At 39.7% G+C, this 18,371-nt stretch overlaps 1 protein-coding gene across 3 annotated transcripts in view; it reads right to left on the reverse strand.

Annotated features, from left to right (window-relative positions):
* fermt1 (FERM domain containing kindlin 1) overlaps window positions 1-18,371 on the reverse strand; it is a 39,857-nt gene that overhangs the window by 9,450 nt on the left and 12,036 nt on the right. For all 3 annotated transcript variants that reach the window (XM_062957478.1, XM_003215311.4, XM_062957482.1), the window contains exons 4-11: window positions 16,206-16,346; window positions 15,275-15,488; window positions 14,472-14,574; window positions 10,788-10,895; window positions 8,482-8,613; window positions 7,912-7,961; window positions 6,999-7,123; window positions 1,345-1,451 (exon numbers count right to left, since the gene is read on the reverse strand). In XM_062957478.1, the coding sequence (XP_062813548.1) occupies window positions 1,345-1,451; window positions 6,999-7,123; window positions 7,912-7,961; window positions 8,482-8,613; window positions 10,788-10,895; window positions 14,472-14,574; window positions 15,275-15,488; window positions 16,206-16,346 (980 nt within the window). The remainder of the gene's footprint in view (window positions 1-1,344; window positions 1,452-6,998; window positions 7,124-7,911; window positions 7,962-8,481; window positions 8,614-10,787; window positions 10,896-14,471; window positions 14,575-15,274; window positions 15,489-16,205; window positions 16,347-18,371) is intronic.

The raw sequence follows: 18,371 nt of genomic DNA on the forward strand, positions 1-18,371 counted from the left end.
TATTATTATTATTATTATTATTATTAACATTAAGGCTGGGTGGCCATCTGTCAGGGGTGCTTTGCTTGTGTTTTCGGTGCACAAAGGCAGAAGGGGATTGGACTCAATGGCCCAAAGGGTCTCTTCCAACCCTCTTTTTATTATTATTGCTGTTATTATTATTATTATTATTATTATTATTATTATTATTATTATTATTTATTGCTCAGTGGCCAACTACCCTGTTTCCCCTAAAATAAGACATCCCCAGAAAATAAGACCTAGTAGAAGTTTTGCTGAATTGCTAAATATAAGGCCTCCCCCGAAAGTAAGACCTAGCAAAGGTTTTGTTTGGAAGCATGCCCGCCGAACTGAACACCAGAGCATGCAGGATTGGTAAATGTACGTACCATCGAGTGTTGTACATGGAAATATTGGTAGTAACAAGAAATTCTTGATAGGATTCAGTTTGTCTGGTTATGCTGGTTTGTGATGACAACTATTATACAGTATATAATAAATGTTCATTTTTTTTTTGTTCAAAAATAAATGTGAATTCTTCTTCATGTAAAAATAAGGCATCCCCTGAAAATAAGACCTAGAGCATCTTTGGGAGCAAAAATTAATATAAGACACTGTCTTATTTTCGGGGAAACACGGTATAGTCCGGCCCTCTAACGGTCCGAAGGATCGTGAACTGGCCCCCTGTTTAAAAAGTTTGGGGACCCCTGTTCTAAAGCATCACACAGGACACAGACTGAGAACACAGGGCCAGGATTTAATGGATTACAACATTAGTAATCCCTTACTATTGGCTGTGCTGGCCCAGGGTTAGTGGGAGCCACTTTCCAAAAGTCTCTACAAGGCAACACATCCTCCACTATTGAAAAAGGATTCATGTACAGAACTCTAGACCAAGGCTCTGTGTATCTGGTGAAGTATCAACTTCTTTCTTTTAGTCTCCTAAAACTAAATTTACCTGCATTAGTCCAGATGGTTTTAAAACAGGATTAGACAAATTCATTGGGGATTGGTTACTTCATAAGAGCTATCAACAACCCTGGTCTCCTGGAGGACAAGTCCATCACGTAAACCCCATGCTGGCTCTCCCCACAGATATCCTCATTCACTGGCTGACTTGCATTGTGAGTTCAATCCATTTTTGTGCACATACCTGAAATAATTATGCTCTACATCTGCCTGGCTTTACTATGCTAATCATGATCCCTGGGACCTAAGCACACATTCCTAAAAAATACCCAAAGAGGGCTGATCCATGAGGTCATGAAGAGTTGGAAGCGACTGAACGAATAAACAACAAACAATAGACCCTTGAACAGAATCATTGGCTGTTTCTTGACTTACGTTTTCACATCTCAAGTGTACTTCATTCATTCCATCAGCAACAGGGATGAGTAATTTAATTCCATATTTTTTCCCTGACACATTTACGTCTGGGACAATTTCACAGCCTGAAGGACAGAACGCATGAGAAGTCATGAGTGAGGATAAGCAAAAGAAACAAAAAAATCTATCACATAAAACAAAAAGACCTAAATCCAAATTGAATAAATGGAAATTTAGTGAGTCAACAGTAAAGTAAATTCCCTTGACTCATTAGTTTTGGAACGACTTGATGAAGTTAGTCCAAAAGGGTGTAATCAATCAATATGCAGGTGACACACAACTCTACTACTCCCTTCCACTCCCAAGACAAGGCAGCTGTCATGGCTTTAAAGCAGTGTCTGTCATCAGTAATGGACTGGAAATGAGCAAATAAACCAGATAAGATGCTCCTGATCAAACAGCAGCCAGATCAGAGAATAAAGGTTTAGCCAATGTCGGATGCTATTCTCTTGCTGAAAACACAAGTTTGTGGGATATGGTGTACAAATGAGTCAAGATTTTAAATCTGGAGGTCTGGGTTGCTGAGGTGGCCAGGAGTGCTTTTAAAACATGTGCACCAACTATACCCATTCCATGAGATGCATTATCTGGCCACAGTGGTACTTGCTTTGGTTACATCCCGTTGCTGTACTTGGGGTGCCTTTGGACCAGATTAATTTTCTTGAAACTTCAGCTGGTCCACAGAGCTGCGGCTAGACTGTTAATAGGGGCAGGTTACAGATGTGATGTCTCATGGGCCTTGTAGTCCTGTTCCTAGTACTATTGTGGCAGATGAGGAGGAAAACATGGGATTTCCACCGGTTCAGCCAGAATCAGAACCCCTGCACCTGGAGGATGTTTGCCCTCAAGAAGTCAGCCAAACAAGCCTTGGGCAGAATTCTCCCCCGTTTTCCCGAAAGGACAATTATAATAGAGATAGAGGAGCGAGGGAGGCTAATCGCCGGAGCCTCAGAATCGCAGCCAAACAACTAGCTGATTAGGTCTGCTTCCCTTGGGAAATTCTAAGGAGTCATGCATCTGGACAGAGTTGGGTTTCACTTCTCGTTCTCCAGGGAAAGTGTTCTTCTGGCGGGAAACGAGACCCTATTTAGGTGTTTTGCCGCAAGGGAAACCTTGCGGAGTCAATTCGTCAGCTTGAGGAGTGAGATCGTGTGTAGACTTCGTACTCCAGTTCCCTGTTTCCCGGATCAAGTTTCCAGCCTTGCCTCGTTTCACGGACTTCACTGGACTCAGTTCATGTTTCATGTTTGCCTTGTTTCAAGTTTGATCTAGCCATGTTTCAAGTCTTGCCTTGTCTTGCGTTTTACCACGGACCTTGCTTCCTAGTTTCAAGCCTTGTTTTCCAGTTTCCTTCGGATTTACCTTAAGCCTCGAAAGACTTTGGACAGTTCCCCACACTATTGCTTGGCAAATAGTGTGTGTTTCGGTCAAGTGGATTATAACTTTGAACTCTTATATTGGACAATATTTTCCTGGACTATATTTGGCCTTTCCTGAAAGGTCTGCTTCTGAACTATATTCTTCACTTGTTTTTATTGACTTTATATATTTCTTTAATAAAGATATTAGATAGAATCTGGTCTCTGCGCATGGTTATTGGTGCTCTGCAGTCTGGATCGTGACAACAGAGAACAACTAAGTCCTTAATAAAACAGCTTACCCAGCCAGTTTTAAGTATGAATTTTAATTTTGTGTCTTGTGTTTAATTGTGTTCTGTGTATTTTAATAGGTATTTTATAGAGATTTGTTTGAATTTGTATATTTATAGAATTTTTACAATGTTTATGCATTTTAATTATGCTGTAACCTGCCACGATCCACGAGGAGAGGTGGGTAAGAAATCAAATAATAATAATAATAATAATAATAATAATAATAATAATAATAACAACAACAAATGTTCGACAGTGGCATTGAAGAAGGGAAAAATCATTGAAAGTGAGGGCATAAATATGCCTAATGGCCAAACAATAAAGTGTCACCAGCCAGAAGCCTATAAATATCTGGGCATATTACAGCTGGACAACATCAAGCATGAACATGTGAAGACTGTGGTCAGTAAAGAATACACACAAAGGGTCAGAAAAATTCTCAAAAGCAAGCTCAATGGAGGCAACACCATCAAGGCCATAAACACCTGGGCCATACCTGTCATAAGATATACTGCTGACATTATAAATTGGACACAGGTGGAACTGGACAATTTGGACAGAAAAACAATAAAACTCATGACCATTCATCATTCACCGCATCCCCGCAGTGATGTTGACCGGCTATATCTGCCTAGAAGATCAGGGGGCAGAGGACTTTTACAAGTAAAACAAGCAGTCAAAGAAGAAGAACATGCCTTGGCAGAATATGTAAAGCAAAGTGAAGAACCTGCTTAGATTGAAGTCAAAAACCAGAAACTCCTCAAAGCACAGTAGACAAAAAACCAGTACTAGAAAACGGCACTACAAACTAGAGCTGACAGCTGGCACAACAAAACATTGCATGGAAAGTTCCTTGACAAAATTGAAGGAAAAGCTGATAAGGAGAAGACCTGGCTATGGCTCACGAATGGGACCCTGAAGAAGGAGACAGAAGGCCTGATCCTTGCAGCCCAGGAGCAAGCCATCAGAACAAATGCAATTAAGGCCAAGATCGAAAAATCAGCTGATGACCCAAAATGCAGGCTCTGCAAGGAAACTGACGAAACCATTGACCATATCTTCAGCTGCTGTAAGAAAATTGCACAGACAGACTACAAACAGAGGCACAACTATGTGGCCCAAATGATTCATTGGAACGTATGCCTCAAGTACCACCTCCCAGCAGCAAAGAACTGGTGGGATCACAAACCTGCAAAAGTATTGGAAAATGAGCACGCAAAGATACTGTGAGACTTCCGAATCCAGACTGACAAAGTTCTGGAACACAACACACTAGACATCACAGTTGAAATTGGCATCAAGAAAAAGGTTTGGATCATTGATGTTCCCATCTCATTGATGATAAACAACAGGAAAAACTCAGCCGCTACCAGGACCTCAAGATTGAACTTCAAAGACTCTGGCAGAAACCAGTGCAGGTGGTCCCGGTGGTGATGGGCACACTGGCATCTCAGCCGGGATTTGGAAACAATAGACATTGACAAAATTATGATCTGTCAACTGCAAAAGGCCACCCTACTGGGATCTGCACGCATCATCCGAAAATACATCACACAGTCCTAGACACTTGGGAAGTGTTCGACTTGTGATTTTGTGAAACGAAATCCAGCATATCTATCTTGTTTGCTGTGTCATACAAAATAATAATAATAATAATAATAATAATAATAATAATAATAATAATAATAATATCTGCAAGTTTTTTTTGGAGGGATGGCAAAGTTCAAAGTGCTAGTTTTGACTTTGAAAGCCCTAAATAATTCAGGTACAGGCCAATTGGCTATCTGTATTTTCCTACATGAGCCAGCCAGAGCCCTGACATCCTCAGGAGAGGCCCTTCTCTCACTCCCACCACCATCACAAACATTGTTAGTGGGGATGCAAGAGAGGATCTTCTTGGTGGCTATCTTGTGCTCTGAATGCCTTTCCCAAAATGGCCTTCCCAGAATTGTTTTTAGTAGCTTTTTATGTTTTTAAATTTCATTTTTAAAATGGATATGTTTTAATACAGTGCACAGCTTCATTCTATGTTCATGTTCACTTTTTGTATGTTTTTAATTGTATTGTTCATTTAAATTGAAAGGTGCCTTGAATCTCAATTTTTTTGGGGCAGGAGTGGGTTACTATTATACTATTCCTACTATTTCTATTAAACTATTTTCTGAAAGTGTAGAAGGTTAATATTATATTGCTAAAATAGCTTGGAATAATTTATTTCTGTCTAATGAACTATGGCTGCTTCTATAGTAAAGGTATTGGTTTTCCCCTGACATTAAGTCTAGTTGTGTCCCATTCTGGGGGTAGGTGCTCATCTCCATTTCTAAGCCAAAGAGCCAGCATTGTCCGTAGATGCCTCCAAGGTCATGTGGCCAGCATGACTGCATGGAGTGGAGCGGTACCTATTGATCAACTCATATTTGCATGTTTTCGAACTGCCAGGTTGGCAGAAGCTGGGGCTAACAGTGGGAGCTCACCCCGCTCCCTGGATTCAAACCACCAACCTTTCGGTTAGCAAGTTCAGCAGCTCAGTGGTTTAACTCTCTGTGCCACTGGGGGGCTCCCTTGCCCCTTCTATACTGCCATATAAAATCCAAATTGTCTACTTTGAACTGGATTATATGGCAGTGTAGACTCATATATTCTATTTCAAAGCAGATAATGTGGGTAATTACCTGCTCTGATAATATGGATCATGTAGCAGTGTAGAAGGATCCTAAGACATAAGAAGTAAGTTTTCTTCAGTCACGTTAGCACATGTAATTTAGTTCTGAATAGAAGTGAAATTGATTTTAGGCCAAATATCTCAAGAGCAAGGATGAGGATTGATGAATTATTCCTTCCATTATCCAGGCTGACAGGCCTGATGGGAACTATAAACGATTGAACTGGTTTGGGAGTGTTTTGGAGCTTCAATGAAATTCTGCAGCAGTCCCACAGTTCAGAGTAGACAGCAGGTCTGCTCCAACAGAAACCACCCTAATGTTCCCATGGGCTGTTGCTCCTATTCCCTTTTCCCGGCAGAAATGCTCTGGACTGATGCCAGAGACTGTAGAGGTGTCTACACGCTCTGTCCTCAGTAGTGATGGTCAGAGTCTATAGAGTCCAACCAGGTCATGCATTGGACTGGCTTCAAAATAATTGGACAATGTGGACAAGCCCTTAATTGTAGGGAAATGATATAATCATTTCAAGCATCTTCCTTGTCATGGATAGCTCTGATAGCGAGGGCAGGGAGATGTTGTTTGAAGATCCAGCATCTGAGTTGGAGCCCAGCAGTCCCCAGCAACTCCCGCAACTGAGTTTGCAAGAAGAGCCTATGGAAGAAGCTACCACTTCTCAGCCTGCAGAACAGGTACTGTAACAAGCAAGCTCATCTGAGGAGGCAGAGGAAGGATTGAAGTGTTCTGGCCTTTTTGGACATGCAAAAGGAGAAGGTTCAACTTCACAGTTCCTCCAGGTTAGCAGATAAATGCACTATCAATAGGCAACACCTGAGAAGGTAGCATAAAAGGTGCTCAAGAGTGGCACCTTGTTGCAGGCAGCACCTTCAGCATTTGGAGCTGTGACCTTGGCTGTTGGTGATCTCTGGGCTGTGGGCTATCTCTTGAACTCTGCTATTTGGATTTGTGGACTAACCCTTGACTCAGCTGTTAGAATCGGCGTTGGATCTTGGAACGGACTATCGGCTTCCCTGGTGCTATTCTATGCTGTTGTTGCTTCACAGCTGGATTCTGTGGATTGTTTGCTCACCTCTTGTTAGCAATGTGCCCCGACTTTATGGCACTCATCCTCTATCCTTCACTCATTTGGCTGGTAAAACTGATTAAATCAAAATCACATGTACAAACTGGTTACATTGTGCCTGTGTGCAATTAAAGAGCAAACACACACATTATCCAACGTGCCAAGTAGCATAAAAAATCACTTTATAAAATGTAGTTTGAAAACATCTCTCCCTACCTCTTAAGTTGAGTTTCTCAATGGGTTCTCCATATCCTGCTTCTTTGTTTTTGAAATAAGATATGGAAGTGTCTTTGAAGACAAACCAGTATTCCTTAAAGGCTTTCAGTGTCAACTTTTTGGATCTACAATTTAAAAAGAATTGCATCAGATCTCTTTCTGGGTACACTACATACCAACAAAGACAGCCTTGCTATATTCCTCAGTGCATTTGGAGAATTTCTTATGGGCATCACTAATGGATGTTATTATTTTTCTCAGTAATATCCAATTGCTTCAATTGAGAGGAGCAGTTGAACTTTCGATTGGGAACAAAATCCAGTTAATTTTAACATAATTTTTTACATCTCAAACACACTTCCTGGCACAATTATCAAAATTAATTAGATTTACTTCTTATTCAACATACCATAGAATTAAAAGGTTTGAATGAGTCATTTAATTGGAAGAAAAGCTAACAACTTCACAACGCAAACAACTGAGCTTTTCTTTGGAAATTCAGCTTAACTACCAGCACTAACAACTACTAATAAAACAAATAGATGCTGTGCCTGCACAAACTGGTTATTTGTATTCATTTAAAGATATACAGTACTTATAACCATGCATCTTGTTGATGTAGGCTTGTACCAAATAAGACCTGTTAGTCACAAAAGAATAGTATGGCTATCACAGGCATGGGCAAACTTTGGCCCTCTAGGTGTTTTGGACTTTAACGCCCACAATTCCTAACAGCCGGTAGGCTGTTAGGAATTGTGGGAGTTGATGTCCAAAACACCCGGAGGGCCGAAGTTTGCCCATACCTGGGCTAGCTCTTCTTTTACTGTGAAAAAGATTAAAATTGCAGAAAGCAATTTAATTGAATAAAGCACAATAACTAATGGTTTTTCCATTTGTTTCACTTTTTACTTACCTAAATAACTTGAGATTATCTGCAAGCATTGGTATATCTGTGATATCCTCCTGTGGACAGACAATAATTACTTCAGTAAAATACATATTTTAGATATTTCCTGCATATTTGAAAACCATAATGTAAACATTCTAGTACAATTTACAAGTTGTGATTTTCTCTTCTGCCACACGTGAAATAACCCAAATACATTTTCCTCACAATATAAGAAGTTAACAAAAATTCTTTTTTATGAAAATCTTAGCAAAGTCTGAAATTCATGAGGAGAGTTGCAACAATATTATGTGTATAGTGGAAATATAATGGTGTGGTTCCTTATTGGATCTGTTTTGTAGGAGGCTAAAGCCCCTTCTACACTGCCATATAATTCAAATTATCAAATCAGATAATCCACATTATCTTCTTTGAACTGGATTATATGAGTCTACCTTGCCATATAATCTGGTTCAAAGCAGATCATTCTATATGGCTGTGTAGATGTGACCTTAGTGACATTAAGCCACAATCCTTTCTCCTCTGTCGCCACATTGACATGACTCTATGACTTTTAAAATCATGTGTGTTACATACCAATGTGCCCTCTGTTTTTCCACCTTCTAGAGTTACTTCAAGATTTGAAAGAGCAGCCTCCACTTCATCTGTTTCAGTTTCAGTTGTGAAATCCTGTGACCCTGATGATAATGTCAGCTTGCTGACATGATACTGTAATAAAGATAGAAAGATATGGAAAGATAATTAGAACAGCTTCATTTAGTTCATACCTACAGGAGTTTTGTAGTAAGTTAGCAGTAAAACTAACAAACCAATATGATGTAGTGATTTGAGCATGGGGCTATCTATGACTTTGGAGACCAGGGTTTGAATCCCTACTTTGCTACAAACCCACTCAGTGATGAAAATCCATTGGGTGACCTTAGGTTACACACAATCTCAGGGCGGTTCCAGATAGTGGCAAAGTCCGCTTCAACCTGGATTTAAAAAACCTAGGTTGGGGCGGACTGTAATCCGCACACCACCCCAAAAGCCCATGCTTTCTGTGGGCGCTGTCTACCTGTTTTCCCAGTACCTACCGGGAGAACAGGGAGACAGCCCCCACCCCCTCCCAAAACCCCTTAAAAATGGGGGGAAACAGTAAAAATAACTTACCGGCCTCCATTAGGCCTCACAGCACAGTCCCTGGGATGTACCATTATGAGCGAAAAACCAAGGGGGGGGGGAGAATCGCTCCTGGCTCCCCCTCGTTTTTTTGCACGTGATGGTGCATCCCAGGGACTGTGCTGTGAGGCCTAATGGAGGCCGGTAAATTATTTTTACTGTTTCCCCCATTTTTAAGGGGTTTTTGGGAGTAGGTGGGGGCAATCTCGCACCTTCTGGGCCCCAGAGTGTGGTGGAGGTGCCTTCTTTGAAGGATTTTAAACAGAGGCTGGATGGCGATTTGTCGGGGGTGCTTTGAATGTCATTTTCCTGCTTCTTGGCAGGGAGTTGGACTGGATGGCCCGTGAGGTCCCTTCCAAATCATTCTACGATTCTATGGACCACTTTATGTCCTGGTGCGGTTAGAGGAGGACAGAGCACAGATGATGGGATTACCATCACCTGAAATGGCTCCCACAGACGACTGCGACCCCCACGAACGACGGACATGGACCAGATTCGGCACACAGACACCCCATTACCCACTTCACGTCTGGGTGCTGATAGGAGGAGGATGGACCATGAATTTGCAGTACCTTTACCCGAATCAGCTCCAACTTCAACAGCTCACAGAGACCCACACAAATGATGGACCAGGATAAAACTAGGCATATATATTTCCCATGACCAACAAAAAATACTGGAAAAGTTTGAGGGAAACAGACTTTGATTTACGGGAGTTATGGTTCACCAGCAACCAGAGAAATTGTGACCCCCACAATCATGGACTGGGATCAAACTTGGCACAGAGGACCCCCATAACTAACTGAACATACTGGTGTGGTATGTTGGAATTGACCTTGATTATGAGAATTGTAGTTCGCCCTTATCCAGAGTGCACTGAACTCAGCTGACAACGGATCTGGACCAAACTTGGCACACAGACCCAACATGGGCAACTCTACATACATGCAGGAGTTGGGGATGATTACCCTGGGAATCCCACTAATTCCGACCAACATGGCGTTTGAGTACAAACGACTACAATTACCAATACGCCTTGTGTTTGCAATGACTATCAATAAAGCACAGGGTCTTTGCAAGTGTGCAGTTAGAGATGTGAAATCAAAGGCTTCTCTCATGGGAAAGTATACGTTGCATGCTCCAGAGTCAGTAAACCATCTGAACTAAATGTTTATGCAGAAAACGGAAAAATCAAAAATGTAGTCAATCTACTAGCTTTATAATAAAAAAATGATTTTTGGTAAAAAAAAATTCCTCTTTTCCCTTCCTTTTACTTCATTCCACATAGACACAGCAACGCAAGACAGGGAATTGAATTGAATTGATGTGTTTCTGCGGTGAATCAATGTTCATAACAATACTATTATTTACTTACATATTAATTACATATCATACTGAGCCACAGCAAAGTGTGGCCGGGTTTAGCTAGTATAACAATATTTTTGGTGGGCAGACATAGGATACACTTCACAATTGGTGCAGCTACAAATGCTTTACAACCAGTTGCTGTTGTAAAAGATTGGAGCATCTGTTAATTATTTACACATGTTTAAATAGAATTTGCACAAGTAAACCAGTTAATCACTGTTGAGATGCTGGAGAAAGGTGAGGCCTCATGCGGAACTATAAATTCACATGGTGTTTGTTGTACTTGTGTTCTGGCAAGTGCTTTACGCAAGTGGGAAAACTGGTTTTTCAACTTAGGAGCAAGCATGTACCTGCAGTGCAGCAAAAATGAAAGTTTCTTCCTCTGTGCAGTCTATTTCTTCCAGCAGAATAGCCCACCGAGCTTGTTCGTACAGCTGGCTGATCCGTACAGCATCATACTGTTGGGAGAAAAAATAAGACCAAGTCTACATGAGAGATCGGACATGATTTTTGGGCAAGATTGTCATAGATCAAACACAACAGTGCAACTGCCTCCACACACAGTGCCTTGAAGCAGAGCTTGGAAAAAAGGTTACATTTCAGACTAGATAAGTGGTTCTCAGCCTATGGGTCCCTACGTGTTTTGGCCTACAGCTCCCAGAAATCCCAGCCAGTTAACCAGCTTTAGGATTTCTGAGAGTTGAAGGCCAAAACATCTGGGGACCCCAGGCTGAGAACCAGTGGACTAGAGCCCACTGCTATTGCTAGTCCTGACTAGAGGAGACCAATGGAATCAATGGATTCTGCCTATTCAATTAGTTGAATGGATGTGCTCTAGTTAGGTCTAACCAAAAAGATATCAGCCTATATTTCCCAGAATCCTCCAATATTCCTGCTATTTGGGAGATTCTGGGGCCTATATTTTGAAGTTCTTGGGTTTATCCCTAAGGCGATCATTAGTATTTTCATTAGAATGTGTGTCCAACTAAACCAACAGTTGTTGTTGTTGCTGCAGCTGTTGTTGTTGTGTGTGTCTTCAAATAATTTCTAATTTATAACCACCTTATCATGGAATTTTCTGGGACTGAGAGTGTGTAACTCACTCAAGGTCACCCAATGGGTCTACATGAGCAAATGGAGAATCAGACCCTGGTCTCCAAAGTTGTCCTCCAATACTCAAACCACTACTGGGAAGCAAATGTGACTATGCTCAATTTGGGAAGTGAACAGCAAATCAAGACCCTATTTCATGAAATAACAAAGGCTGTATCAGTATGAGTAGGCAGCTATTTTGTTTAGCAGCACAGTCGCCATGTGTAGCAAATAACCTCCAAGGCTTTGGAGCAACTGCAGAAGATAACATATTCTTTCCTCTTTTTCTAAGTTCATGGCTTTGTAGCTATTGGCAGGAGAAACAATGAAAACTTGTTCAGACTACTTTAAAATGGAATGCAATATAGAATGCTAGTTCAGAAAGCCAGCCACATGTTAGGGCTTGAGTTCGAGGAATTCATGTTTTTCTGCACAGTAAATATCCTCTATAATGGTAGCACTAAAATATGTTTTCTGTCTTATTTGCATCAAAATACATTTTATTTGCAAGTTCCACTTCTTCACTTCTAACTTACAAATAGTTTTGCTTGGTGCTAATTCCAATACAAAGGCATTAAATGTTCAGTGTTGATCGATTATGTTTAATGTGCATGCATATTTTGCCAGAAAGGAAAAATCTGTTCAACTTCTTTAGATAATAGACACACTTTTTTGATCCTCAGTCTAGCTTCCTAAAAGTGTGTGAGACTGACTACAAAAGTTATCCGTTATGGCTAATATTTTCCTAATATTGTCTGAGCCACAGAATAATCAGATCAAGATGCAGAATATTGCTACCTTAACAAACAAATAAGATTTTTTTTTAAATGACAAAGTTATGTACGGGTTCAGATGAAACACTAATGCATACTTTATAATAATAACTAGCTGTGCCCGGCCACGCGTTGCTGTGGCAAAGTGGTGGTGGTATTGGTTCAAAATTGTCGTGGAATTTTTATTTGACGTTATTTGTATTTTTAATTAATTTTATTGTAACTTACCTTTTTATATATTATATTTTATTATTTTGTTGTATTATTTTTAGTTATTTTGTTATTATAGTGTTTTATTGTATTAATTTTTAGTGTTTTTAATTATTTTAATGTTTTTTATTATTTTATGGTATTATTTGTATTTATTTTATTTTTTATTCTTTTATTAACACTGGGCTGAGTGGGTTGCTAGGAGATCAACTGGGCGGAGCTTAGCCTTCTAACTGGCAGCAATTGGATAAAAACAATTATTTCTCTCCCTCTAATTAGGACTTTATTTTTCTTTTCTTTTTGTTGTCGGAACCTAGGGGCAAGGATGGTGGGTTGTGTTGCCAAATTTCTAGATTCTGGGGCTTGTACTTTTGTTGTTTAGTGGGAGGAATGGACACCATTACTCCTTTATATATATAATAATATAATAATCCTCCAGCTTGGGAATAATTGTGATGAAAAGTTCACAAAACTTTTGTTTTATTTTTATTACAGCTGATTAAAGTCTCCAGATCTGAAGAATTAATGAAGAAATCCTCCCTCCTCCTTTCCTTTAGCCACCTTTCTCCCAGAATGGGATCAAATATAGATCCCAAAAAGAATTCATTAAAATTTTTACCATTTTTTTTACAAGTATCCAAACGAAACAATATGAAGTCATTTTGAAAACATACAAAATAGATAACTTTTAACTTTGAACGTGTTTTAGATGGGTTTTAACTGTGAATTTTTAGTGCGGTTTGTGTTTAATTGCGGAGGCGCAATGGGTTAAACCCTTGTGCTACTGAACTGCTGACCTGAAGTTTGGCAGTTCGAATCCATGAAATGGGGTGAGCTCTCGTCTGTCAGCCCTAGTTCCTGCCAACCTAGCAGTTTGAAAACATGCAAATGTGAGTAGTTAAATAGGTATCACTTCAGTGGGAAAAGGCAAAGAGACGCTCCAAGCAATCTTGCCGGCCACATGACCAGGAGGTGACAATGAAGGCTCCTCTGCTTCAAAATGGAGAAAAGCACTGCCCCAGAGCCAGAGATGAGCATCGCTTCTAGATGCTGGAAATGAAAAAGGAGAAGCCTTGCCTTTGTTTGTGTTTGGGTGTCTCGTGTGTTTGTAAAGGCATTGAATGTTTGCCTATGTATGTAAATGCTGTAATCTGCTCTGAGTCCCCAAGGGGAGAAGGGGAGAATATACATAAAGTGTATTATTATTATTATTATTATTGACACAAAGACATAGTATGACATAGCAAATGAGATCTATATGCTGGATTTTGTATCACAAAACCACAAGTCGAACATTTCCCAAGTGTTTAGGACTGTGTGATGTATTTTCGGATGATGTGTGCAGATCCCAGTAAGGTGGCCTTTTGCAGTTGACAGAGATCTTATGGCATGGCACCCAGTGTGCCAGTTACCACCGGGACCACCTGTATTGGTTTATGCCAGAGACTTTGCAGTTCAATCTTGAGGTCCTGATAGCGGCTGAGTTTTTCCTGTTGTTTTCGTCAATTTGATTGTCACCTGGTATGGCGACATCAATAATCCAAACATTTTCTTTTCCACAACCATAAGGTCTGGAGTGTTGTGTGTTGTGTGTTGTGTAGTATTATTATTATTATTATTATTATTATTATTATTATTATTATTATTATTATTATATACTAAAGCTTTTATGTCAAGCCACCTTGAGTTCCCTTTGGGAAGATAAAACGGGGTAGATAGATAGATAGATAGATACATTCTTGAAATATATCTGTTTGGACTATATTTGGGATACAATTTGGGAGCCCAAGTAACCAGAAGGTGATTAGAGTGAACTCCAAACAGTTAGAGATCTGAAATGTTTTACTTTCTTCACAGTGTAAAGTTGCAGGTTTTAATAAGAAAACTGATCTGCAAGTGGCTTTTCATGACATGTTAGAAATTGTAGCAGCTTATAAAAAGAGTATTAGGGTTCCTTACTTTTGCATTCAAGTCAAAGAAAGTGTAGTATTTAAAGCGTAACATAAGCTGATCATCTTCTTGGATGCCTTGCTCCATAAGTGACCGAGAAGAATCTAACCACCTGGAAGAGGAAGAAAAAAAACAACATATTTAGTTGTACCTAGCTGAGTAGGAAGGAAAAGGTCAGCTTGCAAATAAACAGAGTAAAAATCCAGTTTATAATCATACAAGCAATATTTGACTAAGTAAACTGCTAGTTTTTTATGCTTATGTAATTTTTTTTATTTTCTTAGAGAAATAGTATACTTATTCAACATGAGCTATTGGTTTTTCTGAAATGTAAAAGCTGAAGCTCTCCATCCCCCTGAGGGCATTCTAGTTAGGAAAAGCAACTATATTTTTGTTTGCACAGCAGATAGTCAGGAAAAACGACACATAGCTTTTCAGCATCTATTTGTAAAAATTGTGTTAAATTGCAGTTGCATAATTTCTGATAGAAAAGAATTGCATGTAGTTATGAAAAATATATTCTTATGGGTAATTTTTGCAGCTTTCTGGATTAGTATCAGTATCTTGTACAAAATGTACATTTTCTGCTCCTCAAAACATTGTCTGAAAAAATATGTGTATTTTCAGGCAAATGAATTTTCCCTAATGAAAGCTCAAAATGTAAAGAATCTCATAGCTGATCCCTCCCCAACTCCAGCCCAAAACACCATTTTTTTCATTATGAATGCAATGGAACAATGCTTCACTACATATATTTATTCCTAGCTTATCAAAACCAGTAAATCGAGACAATCATCAGAAGTACTCCTTACCCGGCATTTAGTTTTGCTTTATCAACCAAAGTTCGAGGCTGATACATTTTAGCTAGTGTTTCTGGGGTACAGTTGGGGTGGCTGGAAGCAAGGCTGTTCCAGTTCTGTTTTGCCAGAGGACTGTCACCAAACCATGTGATGGTAGAAGAGACGGGGGTCCCACTCATGGGATCATAAATGGGTGTCATGGTTTTACTGTATAAGCCAGGGCTTGCTGAAATATTAAGGATGGGAAGCAAGAAAATCAGTCTGTAAGATCACTTAATATTAAAATATTTTTCTAATCTGTTTTCATGATTCTCTTTACTTATTCCAACTAGAGTGCTGCTGTTGTTATTTGCAACTGAATCAGGTTTAACTCAGTGCATGAAAGTATGACCCTATGAATGAACATCAGTCAGGAGCCCCGGTAGTGCAATGGGTTAAACCCTTGTGCCGGCAGGACTACTGAACGAAAGGTTGGTGGTTCAAATCTGAGGAGTAGGGTGAGCTCCCATCTGTCAGCTCCAGCTTCTCATTCAGGGACATGAGAGAAGCCTCCCACAGGATGGTAAAACATTTGGGCGTCTCCTGGGCAATGTCCTTGCAGACGGCCAATTCTCTCATATCAGAAGCGACTTGTAGTTTCCCAAGTCGCTCCTGAAACATACACACACACAAAACATCAGTCAAGAGTTCAGGCCATCAACTGCTCTGCCTATGTCTTGTGAACTCAGAGCTGCCGCTTCCTTCATTGAGTCAATTCATCTGTATTGCATTCCTCCTCTTTTTCTACCAGTGCCCACTTTACTGAACAATATAAACTTTTCTAGGGAGATAGGTTGTCTCCCTAAATTACCTGGGTCTCTCTCTCTACTGCAGAATATTATGCATCTGGATGGTGGCCACTGCATTAATAAAACAAATAGAATATTAATTGCTGTACTCTTACCTGGCGACCCGAGACTCACTGGGGAGTTGTGCAAATTTAAGATATCTTCTATGACTGGCTCTTTGTCTTTGTCTTTCCTCTTTTTCTTTTTCACATCTTCAGGTAATTTCAGCACAGAAAGTTCTTCTGGCCGTCTTATACCTGTGGACAGAATTTTACAAGATAAGTCTTAAAATGGAAACACGCTGAACGCAGCTTCCTCCAGCTGAGAGTCTTTTCTTTCACACATTGGTTTCTTGTTGGAAATCACAAACTTCCTGACCTTGGGCCAATGAAGAGGCTTTTCCTGTTACCCTCAAACAAGGAAGCCTCCTAGAAGTACTGAGGACCGACGTCTGTTTCAGTGAACATCAAGGTTTGGGGTGGAGAGGCAATAAAATGTATGTTAGTTGTTGCGGATGATGGTGCTGTGTTGGGTCAAAAAACTGGAAGTGGTCCTCTCACAAAGTCACCAATTTAAGGAATGAAAGAAGAATCTGATAATAATAATAACTTTATTTTTATATCCGGCTTCCATCTCCCCAAAGGGACTCAGGGTGGCTTACATGGGGAACAAGCCCAATCCAACAAAGATTAAAACCAACCATAGACTAAAACATAATATCTCATAATATTATAATATTATAACATAACTAGCTGTGCCCGGCCACGCCTTGCTGTGGCGAAGAATGGTGGTATGGGAAATAAAATATTGAGGAATTGGTGGTAGTTAAGGTAAAGGGTAAACGTTTTCCCCTGACGTTAAGTCCAGTCATGTCTGATTCTGGGGGTTGGTGCTCATCTCCATTTCTAAGCCGAAGAGCCGTCGTTGTCCGTAGACTCCTCCAAGGTCATGTGGGATGACTGCATGGAGCAGCGTTACCTTCCCACCGGAGCAGTACCTATTGATGCACTCACATTTACATGTTTTTGAACTTCTGGGTTGGCAGAAGCTGGGGCTAACAGTGGGGGCTCTGTCAGTTCCCCCAATTCAAACCTGCGGCCTGTGCCATCTGGGGACATTATTTCCTAAAGGTTGTGAATATACAATATTTCTGATTGTTGTTTTTTTTTGTCTGTTGGAGGCAAGTATGAATGCTGCAATTAGGAAAAATGATTAGGATGTAATGGCCTTGCAGATTTAAAGCCTAGCTGTTTCCTCCCTGAGTGATTTTTTTGTTGGGAGGTGTTAGCTGGCCCTGATTGTTTCCTGTCTGGAATTACCTTGTTTTCAGAGTGGTGTTGTTTGCGATATTTTATATGCTTCTACTGTCTGTGGCCCTGAGAAAACAGAGGATTGGCCAGACTTTGATGATGGGAATCCTTTGTTGGGAGGTGTTAGCTGGCCCTGATTGTTTTCTGTGTGGAATTCCCCTATTTTCAGAGTGTTGTTCTTTATTTAGTGTTCTGATTTTAGAGATTGTATTGTTCTGTTTTATTATACCACATTAATTTTTATATATTCTGATTTTAGTGTTTTTGAATACTTGGAGCCAGATTATATTCATTTTCACGGTTGACCGCAACACAATAATAATAATAATAATAATAATAATAATAATAATAGTAAGGATAGTAATGATAGTAATAATAATGACTTTGGTAATACATAGTGCTTCACTGCCTTCTCAGCTTCCTTTCTGGAAGAGTCCTTTCTTGGGAGGTGTTAGCTGGCCCTGATTGTTTCCTTTGTGGAATTTCCAATTTCCTTGCTTTATTTACTTTTTTTATTTCTTTATTTCTTTATTACTATCCTGGTTTTAGAGATTATATTGTTCTGCATTATTCTATCCTAGAAATTATTTCATATCAAAGTAGAATCTCACTTATCCAACATTCGATTATACAATGTTCTGGATTATCCAACACAGTCTGCCTTTTCATAATCAATGTTTTTGTAGTCAGTGTTTCAAATTCATTGTGATATTTTACTGGTAAATTTGTAAATACAGTACGGTAGAGTCTCACTTATCCAACATAAGTGGGCTGGCAAAATGTTGGATAACCGAATATGTTGGATAATAAGGAGGCATTAAGGAAAAGCCTATTAAATATCAAATTAGGTTATGATTTTACAAATGAAACACCAAAACATCATGTTAGACAACAAATTTGGCAGAAAAAGTAGTTCAATACGCAGTAATGCTATGTAGTAATTACTGTATTTATGAATTTAGCAATATATCA

Source organism: Anolis carolinensis, chromosome 1 (genome assembly GCF_035594765.1).
Source record: "Anolis carolinensis isolate JA03-04 chromosome 1, rAnoCar3.1.pri, whole genome shotgun sequence".
NCBI classification, from domain to species: domain Eukaryota; kingdom Metazoa; phylum Chordata; class Lepidosauria; order Squamata; family Dactyloidae; genus Anolis; species Anolis carolinensis.